The sequence below is a fragment of the Oncorhynchus nerka genome, linkage group LG27, assembly GCF_034236695.1.
Source record: "Oncorhynchus nerka isolate Pitt River linkage group LG27, Oner_Uvic_2.0, whole genome shotgun sequence".
Lineage (NCBI taxonomy): Eukaryota > Metazoa > Chordata > Actinopteri > Salmoniformes > Salmonidae > Oncorhynchus > Oncorhynchus nerka.
Window position 1 is genome coordinate 91,785,019 of NC_088422.1, and position 22,043 is coordinate 91,807,061.

At 47.7% G+C, this 22,043-nt stretch overlaps 1 protein-coding gene across 1 annotated transcript in view; it reads right to left on the reverse strand.

Moving 5' to 3' along the window:
• Window positions 1-22,043, reverse strand: part of neo1a (neogenin 1a) — a 145,800-nt gene that overhangs the window by 13,513 nt on the left and 110,244 nt on the right. Inside the window, exons 13-16 of the mRNA XM_065011183.1 lie at window positions 20,680-20,775; window positions 14,190-14,422; window positions 5,200-5,338; window positions 4,157-4,264 (exon numbers count right to left, since the gene is read on the reverse strand). Coding sequence (XP_064867255.1) covers window positions 4,157-4,264; window positions 5,200-5,338; window positions 14,190-14,422; window positions 20,680-20,775 — 576 coding nt within the window. The remainder of the gene's footprint in view (window positions 1-4,156; window positions 4,265-5,199; window positions 5,339-14,189; window positions 14,423-20,679; window positions 20,776-22,043) is intronic.

A 22,043-nucleotide genomic window follows, 5' to 3' on the forward strand; every position in this document is an offset into this window, starting at 1 on the left:
AGAGATGGGGAAAGGAGAGAGAGAGATATGGGGAAAGGCGAGAGAGAGATGGGGGAAAGGCGAGAGAGAGATGGGGGAAAGGGAGAGAGATGGGGGAAAGGAGAGAGAGAGAGATGGGGAAAGGAGAGAGAGAGAGATGGGGGAAAGGAGAGAGAGAGATGGGGGAAAGGAGAGAGAGAGATGGGGGAAAGGAGAGAGAGAGAGATGGGGAAAGGAGCGAGAGAGAGATGGGGGAAAGGAGCGAGAGAGAGATGGGGGAAAGGAGCGAGAGAGAGATGGGGGAAAGGAGCGAGAGAGAGATGGGGGAAAGGAGAGAGAGAGATGGGGGAAAGGCGAGAGAGAGATGGGGAAAGGCGAGAGAGAGATGGGGGAAAGGAGCGAGAGAGATGGGGAAAGGAGCGAGAGAGATGGGGGAAAGGCGAGAGAGAGATGGGGGAAAGGCGAGAGAGAGATGGGGGAAAGGCGAGAGAGAGATGGGGAAAGGCGAGAGAGAGATGGGGGAAAGGAGAGAGAGAGATGGGGGAAAGGAGAGAGAGAGATGGGGGAAAGGAGAGAGAGAGATGGGGGGAAAGGAGAGAGAGAGATGGGGGAAAGGAGAGAGAGAGATGGGGGAAAGGAGCGAGAGAGAGATGGGGGAAAGGAGCGAGAGAGAGATGGGGAAAGGAGCGAGAGAGAGATGGGGGAAAGGAGCGAGAGAGAGATGGGGGAAAGGAGCGAGAGAGAGATGGGGGAAAGGAGCGAGAGAGAGATGGGGGAAAGGCGAGAGAGAGATGGGGGAAAGGAGCGAGAGAGAGATGGGGGAAAGGAGCGAGAGAGAGATGGGGAAAGGAGCGAGAGAGAGATGGGGGAAAGGAGCGAGAGAGAGATGGGGGAAAGGAGCGAGAGAGATATGGGGAAAGGCGAGAGAGAGATGGGGGAAAGGCGAGAGAGAGATGGGGAAAGGCGAGAGAGATGGGGGAAAGGCGAGAGAGATGGGGGGAAAGGAGAGAGAGAGAGATGGGGAAAGGAGAGAGAGAGAGATGGGGGAAAGGAGAGAGAGAGATGGGGGAAAGGAGAGAGAGAGATGGGGGAAAGGAGAGAGAGAGATGGGGGAAAGGAGAGAGAGAGATGGGGGAAAGGAGAGAGAGAGAGATGGGGGAAAAGGAGAGAGAGAGATGGGGGAAAGGAGAGAGAGAGAGATGGGGGAAAGGAGAGAGAGAGAGATGGGGGAAAGGAGAGAGAGAGAGATGGGGGAAAGGAGAGAGAGAGAGATGGGGGAAAGGAGAGAGAGAGATGGGGGAAAGGCGAGAGAGAGATGGGGGAAAGGAGAGAGAGAGAGATGGGGGAAAGGCGAGAGAGAGATGGGGGAAAGGAGAGAGAGAGAGATGGGGGAAAGGAGAGAGAGAGAGATGGGGGAAAGGAGAGAGAGAGAGATGGGGGGAAAGGAGCGAGAGAGAGAGATGGGGGAAAGGAGCGAGAGAGAGATGGGGGAAAGGAGCGAGAGAGAGATGGGGGAAAGGAGAGAGAGAGATGGGGGAAAGGAGAGAGAGAGATGGGGGAAAGGAGCGAGAGAGATGGGGAAAGGAGCGAGAGAGATGGGGGAAAGGAGCGAGAGAGATGGGGGAAAGGAGCGAGAGAGATGGGGGAAAGGAGCGAGAGAGATGGGGGAAAGGCGAGAGAGAGATGGGGGAAAAGCGAGAGAGAGATGGGGGAAAGGAGAGAGAGAGATGGGGGAAAGGCGAGAGAGAGATGGGGGAAAGGAGAGAGAGAGAGATGGGGGAAAGGAGAGAGAGAGATGGGGGGAAAGGCGAGAGAGAGATGGGGGAAAGGAGAGAGAGAGAGATGGGGGGAAAGGCGAGAGAGAGATGGGGGAAAGGAGAGAGAGAGAGATGGGGGAAAGGAGAGAGAGAGAGATGGGGGAAAGGAGAGAGAGAGAGATGGGGGAAAGGAGCGAGAGAGAGAGATGGGGGAAAGGAGCGAGAGAGAGATGGGGGAAAGGAGCGAGAGAGAGATGGGGGAAAGGAGAGAGAGAGATGGGGGAAAGGAGAGAGAGAGATGGGGGAAAGGAGCGAGAGAGATGGGGGAAAGGAGAGAGATGGGGGAGAGGAAAGGAGCGAGAGAGATGGGGGAAAGGAGCGAGAGAGATGGGGGAAGAGATGGGGGGAAAGGAGAGAGAGATGGGGGAAAGGAGAGAGAGAGATGGGGGGAAAGGAGCGAGAGAGAGATGGGGGAAAGGAGAGATGGGATGGGGGAAAGGAGAGAGAGAGATGGGGGAAAGGAGCGAGAGAGAGATGGGGGAAAGGAGCGAGAGAGAGATGGGGAAAGGAAAGGAGCGAGAGAGAGATGGGGGGGAAAGGAGCGAGAGAGAGATGGGGAAAGGAGGAGATGGGGGAAAGGAGCGAGAGAGAGATGGGGGAAAGGAGCGAGAGAGAGATGGGGGAAAGGAGCGAGAGAGAGATGGGGGAAAGGAGCGAGAGAGAGATGGGGGGAAAGGAGCGAGAGAGAGATGGGGGAAAGGAGCGAGAGAGAGATGGGGGGAAAGGAGCGAGAGAGAGATGGGGGAAAGGAGCGAGAGAGAGATGGGGGAAAGGGGAAAGGAAAGGAACGAGAGAGAGATGGGGGAAAGGAGCGAGAGAGAGATGGGGGAAAGGAACGAGAGAGAGATGGGGGAAAGGAGAGAGAGAGAGATGGGGGAAAGGAAAGGAGATGGGGAGAGAGAGATGGGGGAAAGGAGCGAGAGAGAGATGGGGGAAAGGAGCGAGAGAGAGATGGGGGAAAGGAGCGAGAGAGAGATGGGGGGAAAGGGGAGAGAGATGGGGGGAAAGGAGAGAGAGAGATGGGGGAAAGGAGAGAGAGAGATGGGGGAAAGGAGAGAGAGAGATGGGGGAAAGGAGAGAGAGATGGGGGAAAGGAGCGAGAGAGAGATGGGGGAAAGGAGAGAGAGAGATGGGGGAAAGGAGCGAGAGAGAGATGGGGGAAAGGAGCGAGAGAGAGATGGGGGGAAAGGAGCGAGAGAGAGATGGGGGAAAGGAGCGAGAGAGAGATGGGGGAAAGGAGCGAGAGAGAGATGGGGGAAAGGAGCGAGAGAGAGATGGGGGAAAGGAGCGAGAGAGAGATGGGGGAAAGGAGCGAGAGAGAGATGGGGGGAAAGGAGCGAGAGAGAGATGGGGGAAAGGCGAGAGAGAGATGGGGGAAAGGCGAGAGAGAGATGGGGGAAAGGAGAGAGATGGGGAAAGGATGGGATGGGGAAAGGCGAGAGAGAGATGGGGGAAAGAAAGGCGAGAGAGAGATGGGGGAAAGGCGAGAGAGAGATGGGGGAAAGGCGAGAGAGAGATGGGGGAAAGGCGAGAGAGAGATGGGGGAAAGGCGAGAGAGAGATGGGGGAAAGGCGAGAGAGAGATGGGGGAAAGGAGAGAGAGATGGGGGAAAGGCGAGAGAGAGATGGGGGAAAGGAGAGAGAGAGATGGGGGAAAGGAGAGAGAGATGGGGGGAAAGAAGGAGCAAGAGAGAGATGGGGGAAAGGAGCGAGAGAGAGATGGGGGGAAAGGAGAGAGAGAGAGATGGGGGAAAGGAGCGAGAGAGAGATGGGGGAGAAAGGAGATGGGGAGAGAGAGATGGGGGGAGAGAGAGAAAGGGGAAAGAGCGAGAGAGAGATGGGGGAAAGGAGAGAGAGAGAGATGGGGGAAAGGAGAGAGAGAGAGAGATGGGGGAAAGGAGAGAGAGAGAGATGGGGGAAAGGAGAGAGAGAGAGATGGGGGAAAGGAGCGAGAGAGAGATGGGGGAAAGGAGCGAGAGAGAGATGGGGGAAAGGAGCGAGAGAGAGATGGGGAAAGGAGCGAGAGAGAGATGGGGGAAAGGAGATAGAGGGAGATGGGGAAAGGAGATAGAGAGAGAGATGGGGGAAAGGAGCGAGAGAGAGATGGGGAAAGGAGCGAGAGAGAGAGATGGGGGAAAGGAGCGAGAGAGAGATGGGGGAAAGGAGAGAGAGAGATGGGGAAAGGAGCGAGAGAGAGATGGGGGGAAAGGAGCGAGAGAGAGATGGGGGGAAAGGAGCGAGAGAGATCGGAGGAGAGGAGATAGAGGTAGATGGGGGAGAGGAGAAGGTTAGAGAACTGTTTCAGACCACTTGTTTCTCTGACTCTGAATAAACCTGATAAGAGTGTGTGTGTGGTCTCACCTGTGATTTTTCCATTGGCCTCTGAGGGGGGCTGCCAGTTGACTATGATGGTACGTGGTTTCAGCTCCTTGCTCACCACAGTCACATCTTTGGGGGACGAGCTGGGAACTGTGAAAGTCAAACAGAAAGTCAGTATGGGAACAAGGCCATTAATGAGGGAACGCTTGTCTTTGACATCAAATAGGGGCTGCTTATATTATTACTGTTTGACACCTGTACCAGTGTGTGTAACCTGTACCAGTGTGTGTAACCTGTACCAGTGGGTGTAACCTGTACCAGTGGGTGTAACCTGTACCAGTGGGTGTAACCTGTACCAGTGGGTGTAACCTGTACCAGTGTGTGTAACCTGTACCAGTGTGTGTAACCTGTACCAGTGGGTGTAACCTGTACCAGTGTGTGTAACCTGTACCAGTGTGTGTAACCTGTACCAGTGTGTGTAACCTGAAATGGAAGTCTTGTTTGCATATCCCACTCCCCTGAGACACCCTCAGAGAGTAGGGTCACGGCATGGGATCAGACATTATTGCCGGCGACCCAGGAGCAATTAGGGGTAAGTGCCTTGCTCAAGGGCAGATTTGCAGATTTTTTCTCTCTCTGGGACACGAACTAGCAACCTATAGGTTACTGACCCAATGCTATAATCACTAGGAGACCTGCCGCATATCAGAGAAAAGCAGTCAATGACAAACACCCACGACAATCAGCTTTGACAGAACCAGGATATTCTGTGTAGTTGTAACGGATGTGAAATGGCTAGCTAGTTAGCGGTGTTCGCGCTAAATAGCGTTTCAATCGGTGACGTCACTTGCTCTGAGACCTTGAAGTAGTAGTTCCCCTTGCTCTGCAAGGGCTGCGACTTTTGTGGAGCGATGGGTAACGATGCTTTGTGGGTGTCAGTTGTTGATGTGTGCAGAGGGTCCCTGGTTCGCTAAAGTTATACTGTTACATTGTCATGTTAAAAAACACAAACTTCACTGAAGATGCTTTCGTGTGTGTGTGTGTGTATGTATGTACTCGGTATGCCTGTGTATGTGTGCTCTTACTGGTCTCAAAGGTGGTTCCCTGGGCCGTCATGCTCCAGGTGCTGGTCCTCCGGCCCTTGGTCACCATGACAGAGAACTCATAGAGGGTGTTGGGCTTCAGGCCCGTCACCATGTGGCTCAGGTTGGTGGTGTTGGCCGTCTGAAAACACACACACGCAGGCGCACACACACACACACGCAGGCACACACACGCAGACACACACACGCGCAGACATGCACACACACACACACAGACACACGCAGTCACACACACACACACACAGTCACACACACACACACGGCAGACACGCACACGGCAGACACGCACGGCAGACACGCACGGCAGACACACACACGCAGACACACACACACGCAGACACACACACGGCAGACACACACATGCAGACACACACATGCAGACACACACACACGCAGACACACACACGGCAGACACACACACGGCAGACACACACACGGCAGACACACACACGCAGACACACACACGCAGACACACACACACACACGGTACACACAGAAAAACAGTTCATAATGGAAGGTACAGACTTTGACCACAAGACCAACAGAACCAGTGCTTCAAAGCAGAAACCTGCTCCATGCATCTTTAAAATAAAGAGCCATGAATAATACAGGGTCTTCACAGTATTCACACCCCTGGACTGCTCCACATTCTGCTGTTACAGCCTGAATTTAACATGGATTCACAGTATTCACACCCCTGGACTGCTCCACATTCTGCCGTTACAGCCTGAATTTAACATGGATTCACAGTATTCACACCCCTGGACTGCTCCACATTCTGCTGTTACAGCCTGAATTTAACATGGATTCACAGTATTCACACCCCTGGACTGCTCCACATTCTGCCGTTACAGCCTGAATTTAACATGGATTCACAGTATTCACACCCCTGGACTGCTCCACATTCTGCTGTTACAGCCTGAATTTAACATGGATTCACAGTATTCACACCCTGGACTGCTCCACATTCTGCCGTTACAGCCTGAATTTAACATGGATTCACAGTATTCACACCCCTGGACTGCTCCACATTCTGCTGTTACAGCCTGAATTTAACATGGATTCACAGTATTCACACCCCTGGACTGCTCCACATTCTGCTGTTACAGCCTGAATTTAACATGGATTCACAGTATTCACACCCCTGGACTGCTCCACATTCTGCTGTTACAGCCTGAATTTAACATGGATTCCATTGAGACGTTTTGTCACTGAACAAACCCATCAGTGTGTTTCCAACCCATAATGTCAAAGTACAAAGTACAAAAAAAAACACATTTTTACTCCTAAACTTATTTAGGCTTTCCATAACAAAGAAATTGAATACTTAGACTTTCAAGCGTTCAGCTTTTTATTTAACTTAATAAGTCACACAAGTTGAAAGGACTCACTGTGTGTAATAATAGTGTCTAACATGATTGTTTAATGATTACCTCATCTCTGTACCCCACACATACAATTATCTGTTAATACGTCCCTCATCTCTGTACCCCACACATACAATTATCTGTTAATACGTCCCTCATCTCTGTACCCCACACATACAATTATCTGTTAATACGTCCCTCATCTCTGTACCCCACACATACAATTATCTGGAAGGTCCCTCATCTCTGTACCCCACACATACAATGATCTGGAAGGTCCCTCATCTCTGTACCCCACACATACAATTATCTGTAAGGTCCCTCATCTCTGTACCCCACACATACAATTATCTGGAAGGTCCCTCATCTCTGTACCCCACACATACAATTATCTGTTAATACGTCCCTCATCTCTGTACCCCACACATACAATTATCTGGAAGGTCCCTCATCTCTGTACCCCACACATACAATTATCTGGAAGGTCCCTCATCTCTGTACCCCACACATACAATTATCTGTTAATACGTCCCTCATCTCTGTACCCCACACATACAATTATCTGTTAATACGTCCCTCATCTCTGTACCCCACACATACAATTATCTGTTAATACGTCCCTCATCTCTGTACCCCACACATACAATTATCTGGAAGGTCCCTCATCTCTGTACCCCACACATACAATTATCTGGAAGGTCCCTCATCTCTGTACCCCACACATACAATTATCTGTTAATACGTCCCTCATCTCTGTACCCCACACATACAATTATCTGTTAATACGTCCTCATCTCTGTACCCCACACATACAATTATCTGTTAATACGTCCCTCATCTCTGTACCCCACACATACAATTATCTGTTAATAAGTCCCTCATCTCTGTACCCCACACATACAATTATCTGGAAGGTCCCTCATCTCTGTACCCCACACATACAGATAATTGTAAGGTCCCTCATCTCTGTACCCCACACATACAATTATCTGTTAAGGTCCCTCATCTCTGTACCCCACACATACAATTATCTGTTAATCTGTAAGTCCCTCATCTCTGCACCCCACACATACAATTATCTGTAAGGTCCCTCATCTCTGTACCCCACACATACAATTATCTGGAAGGTCCCTCATCTCTGTACCCCACACATACAATTATCTGTAAGGTCCCTCATCTCTGTACCCCACACATACAATTATCTGTTAATACGTCCCTCATCTCTGTACCCCACACATACAATTATCTGGAAGGTCCCTCATCTCTGTACCCCACACATACAATTATCTGTAAGGTCCCTCATCTCTGTACCCCACACATACAATTATCTGTAAGGTCCCTATCTGTTACAATTATCTGTAAGGTCCCTCATCTCTGTACCCCACATACAATTATCTGTTAATAAGTCCCTCATCTCTGTACCCCACACATACAGATAATTGTAAGGTCCCTCATCTCTGTACCCCACACATACAATTATCTGTTAATAAGTCCCTCATCTCTGTACCCCACACATACAATTATCTGTAAGGTCCCTCATCTCTGTACCCCACACATACAATTATCTGTTAATACGTCCCTCATCTCTGTACCCCACACATACAATTATCTGTTAATAAGTCCCTCATCTCTGTACCCCACACATACAGATAATTGTAAGGTCCCTCATCTCTGTACCCCACACATACAATTATCTGTTAATAAGTCCCTCATCTCTGTACCCCACACATACAATTATCTGTAAGGTCCCTCATCTCTGTACCCCACACATACAATTATCTGGAAGGTCCCTCATCTCTGTACCCCACACATACAATTATCTGTAAGGTCCCTCATCTCTGTACCCCACACATACAATTATCTGTAAGGTCCCTCATCTCTGTACCCCACACATACAATTATCTGGAAGGTCCCTCATCTCTGTACCCCACACATACAATTATCTGGAAGGTCCCTCATCTCTGTACCCCACACATACAATTATCTGTTAATACGTCCCTCATCTCTGTACCCCACACATACAATTATCTGTTAATAAGTCCCTCATCTCTGTACCCCACACATACAGATAATTGTAAGGTCCCTCATCTCTGTACCCCACACATACAATTATCTGTTAATAAGTCCCTCATCTCTGTACCCCACACATACAATTATCTGTTAATAAGTCCCTCATCTCTGTACCCCACACATACAATTATCTGTTAATAAGTCCCTCATCTCTGTACCCCACACATACAATTATCTGTTAATAAGTCCCTCATCTCTGTACCCCACACATACAATTATCTGTAAGGTCCCTCATCTCTGTACCCCACACATACAATTATCTGTTAATAAGTCCCTCATCTCTGTACCCCACACATACAATTATCTGTAAGGTCCCTCATCTCTGTACCCCACACATACAATTATCTGTAAGGTCCCTCATCTCTGTACCCCACACATACAGATAATTGTAAGGTCCCTCATCTCTGTACCCCACACATACAATTATCTGTTAATAAGTCCCTCATCTCTGTACCCCACACATACAATTATCTGTAAGGTCCCTCATCTCTGTACCCCACACATACAATTATCTGTAAGGTCCCTCATCTCTGTACCCCACACATACAATTATCTGTTAATAAGTCCCTCATCTCTGTACCCACACATACAATTATCTGTAAGGTCCCTCATCTCTGTACCCCACACATACAATTATCTGTAAGTCCCTCATCTCTGTACCCCACACATACAATTATCTGTAAGGTCCCTCATCTCTGTACCCCACACATACAATTATCTGTAAGGTCCCTCATCTCTGTACCCCACACATACAATTATCTGTAAGGTCCCTCATCTCTGTACCCCACACATACAATTATCTGTTAATACGTCCCTCATCTCTGTACCCCACACATACAATTATCTGTAAGGTCCCTCATCTCTGTACCCCACACATACAATTATCTGTAAGGTCCCTCATCTCTGTACCCCACACATACAATTATCTGTTAATTATCTGGTAAGGTCCCTCATCTCTGTACCCCACACATACAATTATCTGTTAATACGTCCCTCATCTCTGTACCCCACACATACAATTATCTGGAAGGTCCCTCATCTCTGTACCCCACACATACAATTATCTGGAAGGTCCCTCATCTCTGTACCCCACACATACAATTATCTGTAAGGTCCCTCATCTCTGTACCCCACACATACAATTATCTGTAAGGTCCCTCATCTCTGTACCCCACACATACAATTATCTGTTAATACGTCCCTCATCTCTGTACCCCACACATACAATTATCTGTTAATACGTCCCTCATCTCTGTACCCCACACATACAATTATCTGTAAGGTCCCTCATCTCTGTACCCCACACATACAATTATCTGTTAATAAGTCCCTCATCTCTGTATCAATTATCTGTACCCTCCCTGTACCCCACACATACAATTATCTGTTAAGGTCCCTCATCTCTGTAATCTGTCCCTCATCTCTGTACCCCACACATACAATTATCTGTAAGGTCCCTCATCTCTGTACCCCACACATACAGATAATTGTAAGGTCTCTCATCTCTGTACCCCACACATACAATTATCTGTTAATAAGTCCCTCATCTCTGTACCCCACACATACAGATAATTGTAAGGTCCCTCATCTCTGTACCCCACACATACAATTATCTGTTAATAAGTCCCTCATCTCTGTACCCCACACATACAATTATCTGTTAATACGTCCCTCATCTCTGTACCCCACACATACAGATAATTGTAAGGTCCCTCATCTCTGTACCCCACACATACAATTATCTGTTAATAAGTCCCTCATCTCTGTACCCCACACATACAATTATCTGTAAGGTCCCTCATCTCTGTAACCCCACACATACAATTATCTGTAAGGTCCCTCATCTCTGTACCCCACACATACAATTATCTGTTAATAAGTCCCTCATCTCTGTACCCCACACATACAATTATCTGTAAGGTCCCTCATCTCTGTACCCCACACATACAATTATCTGTTAATAAGTCCCTCATCTCTGTACCCCACACATACAATTATCTGTAAGGTCCCTCATCTCTGTACCCCACACATACAATTATCTGGAAGGTCCCTCATCTCTGTACCCCACACATACAATTATCTGTAAGGTCCCTCAGGTCGGCAGTGAATTTCAAACACAGATTCAACCACAAAGACCAGGGAGGTTTTCCAATGCCTCGCAAAGAAGGGCATCTATTGGTAGATGGGTAAATTTTAAAAAAGGAAAAAAAACTATATTGAATATCCCTTTGAGCATGGTGAAGTTATTAATTACATTTTGGATCGTGTATCAACACAACCAGTCACTACAAAGATACAGGCGTCCTTCCTAACTCAGTTGCTTGAGACGAAGGAAACCGCTCAGGGATTTCACCATGACAATGGTGACTCTAAAACAGTAACATAGTTTTAATGGCTGTGATAGGAGAACACTGAGGATGGATCAACAACGTTGTAGTTACTCCACACTTCTAACCCAAATAACAGAGTGAAAAGAAGGAAGCCTATACAGAATAGAAATAATCCAAAACATTGTATTGGATTTGCCCCAAACATATTTGAGTACCACTCTACATATTTTCAAGCATAGTGGTGGCTGCATCATGTTATGGGTATGCTAGTAATTGTTAAGGGCTGGGAAGTTTTTCAGGATAAAAAAAAGAAACTGAATGAAGCTAAGCACAATACTAGAGGAAAACCTGGTCCAGCCTGCTTTCCAACAGACACTGGGAGATGAACTCACCTTTCAGCAGGACAATACCATAAAACACAAGGCCAAATCTACACTGGAGTTGCTTACTAAGAAGACTGTTAATGTTCCCGAATGGCCGAGTTGCAGTTTTGACTTAAATCTGAAGTACTTAAAAATCTAATGGCAAGACCTGAAAATGGTTGTCTAGCAATGATCAACAACCAATTTGACAGAGCTTGAAGAATTTAGAAAAGAATACATGGGTAAATGTTATACAATCCACGTGTGGAAAGCTCTTAGACTTACCCAGAAACACTCACAGCTGTAATCGCTGCCAAAGGGGATACTACAAAAGTACTGACTCAGGGGTGTGAATACTAATGTAAATGTAAGCAACATTTCTAAAAACCCATTTTCACTTTGTCATTATGGGATAGTATGTATAAAAAATAAATAAATATATATATATATATATATATTTGATCAATTTTGAATTCAGGTTGTAACAACAAAATGTGGAGTAAGTCAAGGGATGTGAATACGTTCTGTACATAAAAAAATGCTGGATAAACTAAATGAAGGCTATTTATCCCAAAATAACAGCTGAAACGTAGTTGGTATAACATGAAAACAGTGGACACCGTTTGAATAAAGACAAGATGACATGCAGCGATGAAAATACTTCTGATCCCTTTATTAAGCCCATTTCCTCACTACGCCCAGCAGTCTAATCTAGACCCTGGGTAGTCAGAGTCTCCTGGTGAAGGCTAGTTCAGGTCCTAGCTTTCTAAATAGCCTGTCCCAGTGATGCTAGCCACGTCCTGTAGTGTACTAAACAAGACAAATCTGTCATCCAGGATGTCACAGAGAGAAAAACATCCTATCCTTTTAGTTGAGTGGAGAGGAGCCATCTGTTCAATAATGTAGGTACACGCTGTGTGTGTGTGTGTGTGTGTGTGTGTGTGTGAGTGAGAAACAGGAAGGCATTTCTGACAGCTGGGACGAGCACAACAAGGTGAGAATAATTGTCCAGTGTGAACAATGCCTTTCTACAAAACAACACAGGGTGACTAACAGGTTTGGGGTCAATTCCATTTCAATCCAGCCAATTCAGGAGATGATTCAAAATTCTAATTTCAGACTTGAAATTCTCCATTTATTTTGACTGGATTTTTAGCAATTCTCAAGTTCAATTCACTTCCTGGATAGACCGAATTGAAATGCAATTGACCCCAACCCCTAATTAGCATCAACATCACCTGGTTGTCCTAAATGTGTTGCATTGCGCTAACAGTGACGGCAGTCGCTCCAGACTAGCCTTGAAGCATCTACATCCGCTTTCAATAACCAGACTAGCCTTGAAGCATCTACATCCGCTTTCAATAACCAGACTAGCCTTGAAGCATCTACATCCGCTTTCAATAACCAGACTAGCCTTGAAGCATCTACATCCGCTTTCAATAACCAGACTAGCCTTTTAGCACCTCTATGTTGGGGGGAGGCAGGTAGCCTTGTGGTTAGAGAGTAACCGAAAGGTTACTGGATCGAATCCCTGACCTGACAAGGTAAAAATCTGTCGTTCTGCCCCTGAACAAGGCAGTTAACCCACTGTTCCCTGGTAGGCCGTCATTGTAAATAAGAATTTGTTCTTAACCGGCTTGCCTAGTTAAATTTGGCATGTAGATGGGGAAGGCCTGTGGGAAGGCCAGTGGAATGTAGATGGGGAAGGCCTGTGGGAAGGCCTGTGGGAAGGCCTGTGGGACGTAGATGGGGAAGGCCTGTGGGAAGGACTGTGGAATGTAGATGGGGAAGGCCTGTGGCATGTAGATGGGGCAGAACTGTGGGAAGGACTGTGGCATGTAGATGGGGCAGAACTGTGGGAAGGACTGTGGCATGTAGATGGGGAAGGCCTGTGGCATGTAGATGGGGAAGGACTGTGGCATGTAGATGGGGAAGGACTGTGGCATGTAGATGGGGAAGGACTGTGGCATGTAGATGGGGAAGGACTGTGGCATGTAGATGGGGAAGGACTGTGGCATGTAGATGGGGAAGGACTGTGGCATGTAGATGGGGAAGGACTGTGGCATGTAGATGGGGAAGGACTGTGGCATGTAGATGGGGAAGGACTGTGGCATGTAGATGGGGAAGGACTGTGGCATGTAGATGGGGAATGACTGTGGCATGTAGATGGGGAATGACTGTGGCATGTAGATGGGGAAGGACTGTGGCATGTAGATGGGGAAGGACTGTGGCATGTAGATGGGAAGGACTGTGGCATGTAGATGGGGAAGGACTGTGGCATGTAGATGGGGAAGGACTGTGGCATGTAGATGGGGAAGGACTGTGGCATGTAGATGGGGAAGGACTGTGGCATGTAGATGGGGAAGGACTGTGGCATGTAGATGGGAAGGACTGTGGCATGTAGATGGGAAGGACTGTGGCATGTAGATGGGAAGGACTGTGGCATGTAGATGGGAAGGACTGTGGCATGTAGATGGGGAAGGACTGTGGCATGTAGATGGGGAAGGACTGTGGCATGTAGATGGGGAAGGACTGTGGCATTTAGATGGGGAAGGACTGTGGCATGTAGATGGGGAAGGACTGTGGCATGTAGATGGGGAAGGACTGAGAGACATTTGAACCTCATGTAATTAGTGGGTGGGATTACTTCACATTGATTCATCACCCTGCTAGTGGGATAGCTGAACACACTGATGATTAGAATGGCATAGTGGTAGAATACATATACTATGCTGTGCTCTGATGACACCTTCTACTTTAAAATGAACTGTGAGGGAATAATAAAGCTGTGTTGTTTTGAACGGGGCCCTGCGGGCCATGCTGCTGCGTCCCCATGACCGTACCTTGAGCTTGGTGTTGGCGGGGATGTTGGTCTTCCAGCGCACCGTGTAGTAGCGTGCGTCCGTGATCTTCTGGTTCTTGGGCAGAGAGTTGTCGGCCCAGGTCACCTTGATGGTGTCGTGGCTGAGCACCGAGGCCTGTACGCCCACGGGAGGTAGCATGGGGGTGGGGTCTGGTACTGGTGTGTATGGCGCATGGAAGAGTTCATACAAATCAACATCAGGGTCTATGGGGTCTGCCAGCAGTTACCAACACACCAGGTTCACAACAGATGGCAAACAGAACATGGTGGAAAAGAGGGAAGAAATTACAAACCAAAAGTGTGTTTTGTGGCGAGGTAAAAAGAAAAAGAAAAAGCAAGACCGGTCCAAATGAAACGGGGTGGCGGGTGAAGAGAAAAAGGGAGGGGGTTACGAATAAGGGTAGAAAATATGTTAATGAGTTATTCAAATGAGGGAGGAGGAGAGGGGATTGGGAAGGGTGAAGAGAAAGAGAGAAAATTCTATTAGATCAACAGACATGGCTATTGGCTACATCAAGGTTTTCTACTGTCTATACAAGGGCTGTTGTCGATCAGACTTGGGTCAAATACCGATTTGTTGTCACGGATTTGATCCCCAGGGCTGTTGTGTTCAACATAATCAACACTAAGTAAAGATGGATAATCACTCAAAGGAAAGCTACAACTAGAAGGAACGTGCAACAGAGTAATCTCTAGTAAAGGTCAACAGAGTAATCTCTAGTAAAGGTCAACAGAGTAATCTCTAGTAAAGGTCAACAGAGTAACATTTAGCCACATGGCTTCAGAATTTATTTTGGAAAGACAACAGTGCAACAGAACAACAAGATCAAAAATGCAAATACCATACTGACTTACCACACCTTTAAAGAAGACTTCTTTCATTATTGATAAGAAGGTCTCTGACTGCAAGGCTAAACAGTGACTGAAAACGGGGCACTTACTTTACAGTGTCTCTGAATGCAGGCACTACTTTACAGTGTCTCTGAATGCAGGCACTACTTTACAGTGTCTCTGAATGCAGGCACTACTTTACAGTGTCTCTGTGAATACAGGCGCTACTTTACAGTGTCTCTGAATGCAGGTACTACTTTAGTGTCTCTGAATGCAGGTACTACTTTAGTGTCTCTGAATGCAGGTAATACTTTAGTGTCTCTGAATGCAGGTAATACTTTAGTGTCTCTGAATGCAGGTAATACTTTACATTGTCTCTGAATACAGGCACTACTTTACAGTGTCTCTGAATACAGGCACTACTTTACAGTGTCTCTGAATGCAGGCACTACTTTACAGTGTCTCTGAATGCAGGCACTACTTTACAGTGTCTCTGAATGCAGGCGCTACTTTACAGTGTCTCTGAATACAGGCGCTACTTTACAGTGTCTGTGAATACAGGCGCTACTTTACAGTGTCTGTGAATACAGGCCCTACTTTACAGTGTCTCTGTGAATACAGGCGCTACTTTACAGTGTCTCTGTGAATACAGGCGCTACTTTACAGTGTCTCTGTGAATACAGGCACTACTTTACAGTGTCTCTCTGAATACAGGCACTACTTTACAATGTCTCTCTGAATACAGGCACTACTTTACAGTGTCTCTGTGAATACAGGCACTACTTTACAGTGTCTGTGAATACAGGCACTACTTTACAGTGTCTGTGAATACAGGCATTACTTTACAGTTTCTGAATACAGGCCCTACTTTACAGTGTCTCTGTGAATACAGGCGCTACTTTACAGTGTCTCTGTGAATACAGGCACTACTTTACAGTGTCTGTGAATACAGGCACTAATTTACAGTGTCTCTCTGAATACAGGCACTACTTTACAGTGTCTCTCTGAATACAGGCACTACTTTACAGTGTCTGTGAATACAGGCACTACTTTACAGTGTCTCTGTGAATACAGGCACTACATTACAGTGTCTGTGAATACAGGCACTACTTTACAGTGTCTGTGAATACATGCATTACTTTACAGTGTCTGAATACAGGCACTACTTTACAGTGTCTCTGTGAATACAGGCACTACTTTACAGTGTCTTTGAATACAGGCACTAATTTACAGTGTTACTGTGAATACAGGAACTACTTTACAGTGTCTGAATACAGGCACTGCTTTACAGTGTCTCTGAATGCAGGTACTACTTTACAGTGTCTCTGAATGCACGTACTACTTTACAGTGTCTCTGAATACAGGCACTACTTTACATTGTCTCTGAATACAGGCACTACTTTACATTGTCTGTGAATGCAGGTACTACTTTACAGTGTCTCTGAATGCAGGCACTACTTTACAGTGTCTCTGAATACAGGCACTACTTTACAGTGTCTCTGTGAATACAGGCACTACTTTACAGTGTCTCTGTGAATAGGCACTACTTTACAGTGTCTCTGTGAATACAGGCACTACTTTACAGTGTCTCTGTGAATACAGGCACTACTTTACAGTGTCTCTGTGAATACAGGCACTACTTTACAGTGTCTCTGTGAATACAGGCACTACTTTACAGTGTCTCTGTGAATACAGGCAAAAGTTTACAGTGTCTCTGTGAATACAGGCACTCATTTACAGTGTCTCTGTGAATACAGGCACTACTTTACAGTGTCTCTGTCAATACAGGCACTACTTTACAGTGTCTCTGTGAATACAGGCACTGCTTTACAGTGTATCTGTCAATACAGGCACTACTTTACAGTGTCTCTGTGAATACAGGCACTGCTTTACAGTGTCTCTATGAATAGAAATACTACTGTATGCAGCATTGCAACAGAACATTTACTATAGCTGAATCACAATAGGACTGTATATACAGCCATGTCCCTCACAAGGAAAAGCCCTACACTGACGCTGTGTTCAAACTCTATGCATGTAAGAAGTGAAATGTGGGAATTATTCATCTGTTCATTGTTGCTCATGTAGCCTATCAGCGGATCTCGTGTGTCAAGGGATATTAAACGCCAATGAAAGGGAGTTTTGACAACTTCAAATGGATTGACTTGGTCTTTACCTATGAATAATATAGTGATGCTTGATCTGTCGGGGATTGATTAGATAAATTATGGTCTGATCTGGGATTGATTAGTGATGTCTGATCTATCTGGGATTGATTAGATTAGTGATGTCTGTTCTATCTGGGATTGATTAGCATCATCTATGTCTGTGTTACTTAATGATATAGTTGCTCCCCACTGAATGTTATCCTGGTCACATCTCTTTACAGATGGAGGATACCTCCCTACTGAATGTTACCCTGGTCACGTCTCTTTACAGATGGAGTTGCTCTCTACTGAACGTTACCCTGGTCACGTCTCTTTACAAATGCAGTTGCTCTCTACTGAATGTTACCCTGGTCACGTCTCTTTACAGATGGAGGATACCTCCCTACTGAATGTTACCCTGGTCACGTCTCTTTACAGATGCAGTTGCTCTCTACTGAATGTTACCCTGGTCACGTCTCTTTACAGATGGAGGATACCTCCCTACTGAATGTTACCCTGGTCACGTCTCTTTACAGATGCAGTTGCTCTCTACTGAATGTTACCCTGGTCACGTCTCTTTACAGATGGAATTGCTCTCTACTGAATGTTACCCTGGTCACGTCTCTTTACAGATGCAGTTGCTCTCTACTGAATGTTACCCTGGTCACGTCTCTTTACAGATGGAGGATACCTCTACTGAATGTTACCCTGGTTACGTCTCTTTACAGATGGAGTTGCTCTCTACTGAATGTTACCCTGGTCACGTCTCTTTACAGATGGAGGATACCTCCCTACTGAATGTTACCCTGGTCACGTCTCTTTACAGATGGAGGATACCTCCCTACTGAATGTTACCCTGGTCACGTCTCTTTACAGATGGAGGATACCTCCCTACTGAATGTAACCCTGGTCACGTCTCTTTACAGATGGAGGATACCTCCCTACTGAATGTAACCCTGGTCACGTCTCTTTACAGATGGAGGATACCTCCCTACTGAATGTTACCCTGGTCACGTCTCTTTACAGATGGAGGATACCTCCCTACTGAATGTAACCCTGGTCACGTCTCTTTACAGATGGAGGATACCTCCCTACTGAATGTTACCCTGGTCACGTCTCTTTACAGATGGAGGATACCTCCCTACTGAATGTTACCCTGGTCACGTCTCTTTACAGATGGAGGATACCTCCCTACTGAATGTTACCCTGGTCACGTCTCTTTACAGATGGAGGATACCTCCCTACTGAATGTTACCCTGGTCACGTCTCTTTACAGATGGAGGATACCTCTGTTATGTAACTAAACACAGTTAGCCACTGTGAGCACATGTCCAACCACCTGCTTCCCTCACTACAATGTCCTCCAGGGGGTTGCTGAGGTGTGTGTGTACTCATTATGGACGCATGGTAAACACTGGTGTTGTGAGAGACGCAGTAACAAGTGGTTCCCTGGCTCAAGTCGCCACAATGCCAACTAAACGCTTCAAGATGGCAGCAATGAGCAGACTGGCCAGGCTTCGCTGCTAGCTATGTTACGCCATGCTCTGCACCGGCCCTGGACTCCAGATTTTGACCAGGGTCCAGTGGTAATTAGAAAAAGCTCTGGTTATCTACTGTAGCCTACCTCCCCCAAACTCACCCCCCCTCTATCCAGCTCCCTCTCTCCTCCCTGCTCCATTTTACAAGTCATTGTGCATGCTCATTATTGCACTGGTGTGTGTGTGTCTCTCTCTTTCTGGGAAGCATGGAGGTGGTCCTGGAAACACGGTGTGGTTTTAGGTGGCATGGAAATGGCATCTGTTTTCCACTCTGAGAACTGTGTCTCTTTCTGGGAAGCATGGAGGTGGTCCTGGAAACACGGTGTGGTTTTAGGTGGCATGGAAATGGCATCTGTTTTCCACTCTGAGAACTGTGTCTGCAGCAGTAGTCTGTACCAGCCTGGGTTTAGTAACCTACAGTGCTCTGAATTAAATGTTCCTACCTGTCAAAAAGAAACCCCCCCTCCACGCAATTCAGTCAGTTATCAGATGCCACATATAGGAGAAGGTTTTTATTCTGCTTTGGTTTGATTTATGCTTTATAAAGGAAAGTCACATTGAGATTGAAAATCTCCTTTTCAAGTCAGTCTTGCATATGTTTTGCACCAAGGTTATCTTCCCACTGGATATTTACTATAATACATCAGTCCCTAAACAACACTCCTAGATTTCTTCCAACTTCTCCCAACTTCTTTTAAGTCAAAACATTATCTAGGTCAACCAGTCTTTTATTCCAAACTTTTTCATCCAATGAACATGCTTGTGGAGCAACTCACTGGTGTATTCAAACTGCAGACTGTAGTGGAGGGCTTTGGTTCTGTGTTGAGAGGAGAGCTGGATCTGACAGAGGGTTGCCAAAGCCACAGCAGGGGTGTGTGCGTGTACGTGCGCGCTTCTGCACAGTGCTCTGTATGTATGTGTGTGTGTTCTGTGTGCGTGTATGCCTGTGTGTGTGTGTGTGTGTGTGTGTGTGTGTGGATTGCCCCCTGCAGCATGTTGATGCCATTTCAGTCATCCGGTATCCTGTCCCTGCACAGCAGTGCATGCTGGGATAGCGGAGTGCAAGTACAGACAAACTGGCTCATCAAAACAGAGAGGGGGTGACGAGGGGTTGGCTTAAAGTCGACATGGGTTTCAGCCATCACTCAGAGTTCCCTGGGGGTGCCTCGACACAGGGTACAGCCTACACTCCTAGTTCCCTCATCTTACGGGTGTCAAAAAATGTGGCATACTCTACAGAGCTATGTTGAGCAGCGACTTCCTGCTAGCAATTCATACTTTGTGTTCAATTGTTGGCATTCGGTATTGTGACCTAAATATCAGCTAATTGTCTGAGTAGCTGTCCTCAGATTAGAGAAATCTGGATTGGAGGATATTTCCTTATTATTCTCTGGGAGACAGGCCTGAGATGAGCCGGGAACCACTTGTTTTGTGCAGTGATATTTGTGACAAAGGGAAAGTCAATTACCACAGAGAGAATGGCAGGTCAGAGATGCTCTCTGACAAGTTGATCCTAATGATCAGGTCTGATGGAAGGTAAACTGCACCATATGAATGCAGGAGGAATAATGTCTAATATAAAGTCAAGGCTCTAGTTGGTCAAATAAAAAACACATGAGGTTTTAGTAAGCGTATCTCTGAAGTTATTTAGAGTCAAGCCACGTCAGGGTATATTTATTGATGATGATGGTGGTGGTCAAAGACTACAGTCAGATTCCTTTTTTAAGGGAGTTAAATGACTTCTCTCCCCCCACTGAAATATGGCATCAAACAGAAACGATACCAGCATACGTTTTTATGGATGAAACAACTTCTCCATTATAAGACCATTTCACCGGTCCAGTATGGAGGGTATTAGTGAACATCTCATTGGTAAGGCTATTTAGGGTGTGTCCATGAGACCATTCCATTACTCCAGTATTCAGAGTGTAGGGGTATTGTGTAGGTGTCCTACCTGACTGTGGCCTGGTGATGGCGCTCTCGTATACAGGGATCCCCTCCCCCACGTTGTTGAAGGCCTTCAGGGTTATCACATAGTGGGAGCTGGGGTCTGAGGGAAGGAGAGGGCCAGGGAGAGAGAGGGGCGGGGAGAGAGAGGGCCAGGGAGAGAGAGGGCCGGGGAGAGAGGGGCGGGGAGAGAGGGCCAGGGAGAGAGAGGGGCGGGGAGAGAGAGGGCCAGGGAGAGAGAGGGCCAGGGAGAGAGAGGGCCAGGGAGAGAGAGGGCCATGGAGAGAGAGGGCCAGGGAGAGAGAGGGCCAGGGAGAGAGAGGGCCAGGGAGAGAGAGGGCCAGGGAGAGAGGGGCCAGGGAGAGAGAGGGCCAGGGAGAGAGAGGGCCAGGGAGAGAGAGGGCCAGGGAGAGAGGGGCCAGGGAGAGAGGGGGCCAGGGAGAGAGAGGGCCAGGAGAGAGAGGGAGAGAGAGGGCCAGGGAGAGAGAGGGCCAGGGAGAGAGAGGGAGAGAGAGGGCCAGGGAGAGAGAGGGAGAGAGGGCCAGGGAGAGAGAGGGCCAGGGAGAGAGAGGGAGAGAGGGCCAGGGAGAGAGAGGGAGAGAGAGGGCCAGGGAGAGAGAGGGAGAGAGAGGGCCAGGGAGAGAGAGGGAGAGAGAGGGCCAGGGAGAGAGAGGGAGAGGGAGGGAGGGAGAGAGAGGGCCAGGGAGAGAGAGGGCCAGGGAGAGAGGGCCAGGGAGAGAGAGGGCCAGGGAGAGAGAGGGGGAGAGAGGGCCAGGGAGAGAGAGGGAGAGAGAGGGCCAGGGAGAGAGAGGGAGAGAGAGGGGCAGGGAGCGAGAGGGAGAGAGAGGGGCAGGGAGCGAGAGGGAGAGAGAGGGCCAGGGAGCGAGAGGGAGAGAGAGGGCCAGGGAGCGAGAGGGAGAGAGAGGGCCAGGGAGCGAGAGGGAGAGAGAGGGCCAGGGAGCGAGAGGGAGAGAGAGGGCCAGGGAGCGAGAGGGAGAGAGAGGGGCAGGGAGCGAGAGGGAGAGAGAGGGGCAGGGAGCGAGAGGGAGAGAGAGGGGCAGGAAGCGAGAGGCAGGGAGCGAGAGGCAGGGAGCGAGACGGAGGGGGAGAGAGAGCGCATTATGAAATAATGTAGCTAATCAAGTCCAGACTCCTGAGACCCTCTCCTCATAGGATCAGGATATTCATCATCTTGACAAAAGGTGTATATTGAAACCCATTCTCTCGTTGGGGTTTTAATGAAAAGCTAAATTATGCAACATTATCATAGTGGTCCCCCCTCACCATGTTGTAATTACAGTAGGCTACATGACACTATGAAGCACAGCCAGCCATGCAGTCAAAGACTGTTCACAGTCATGCATCAAGAAC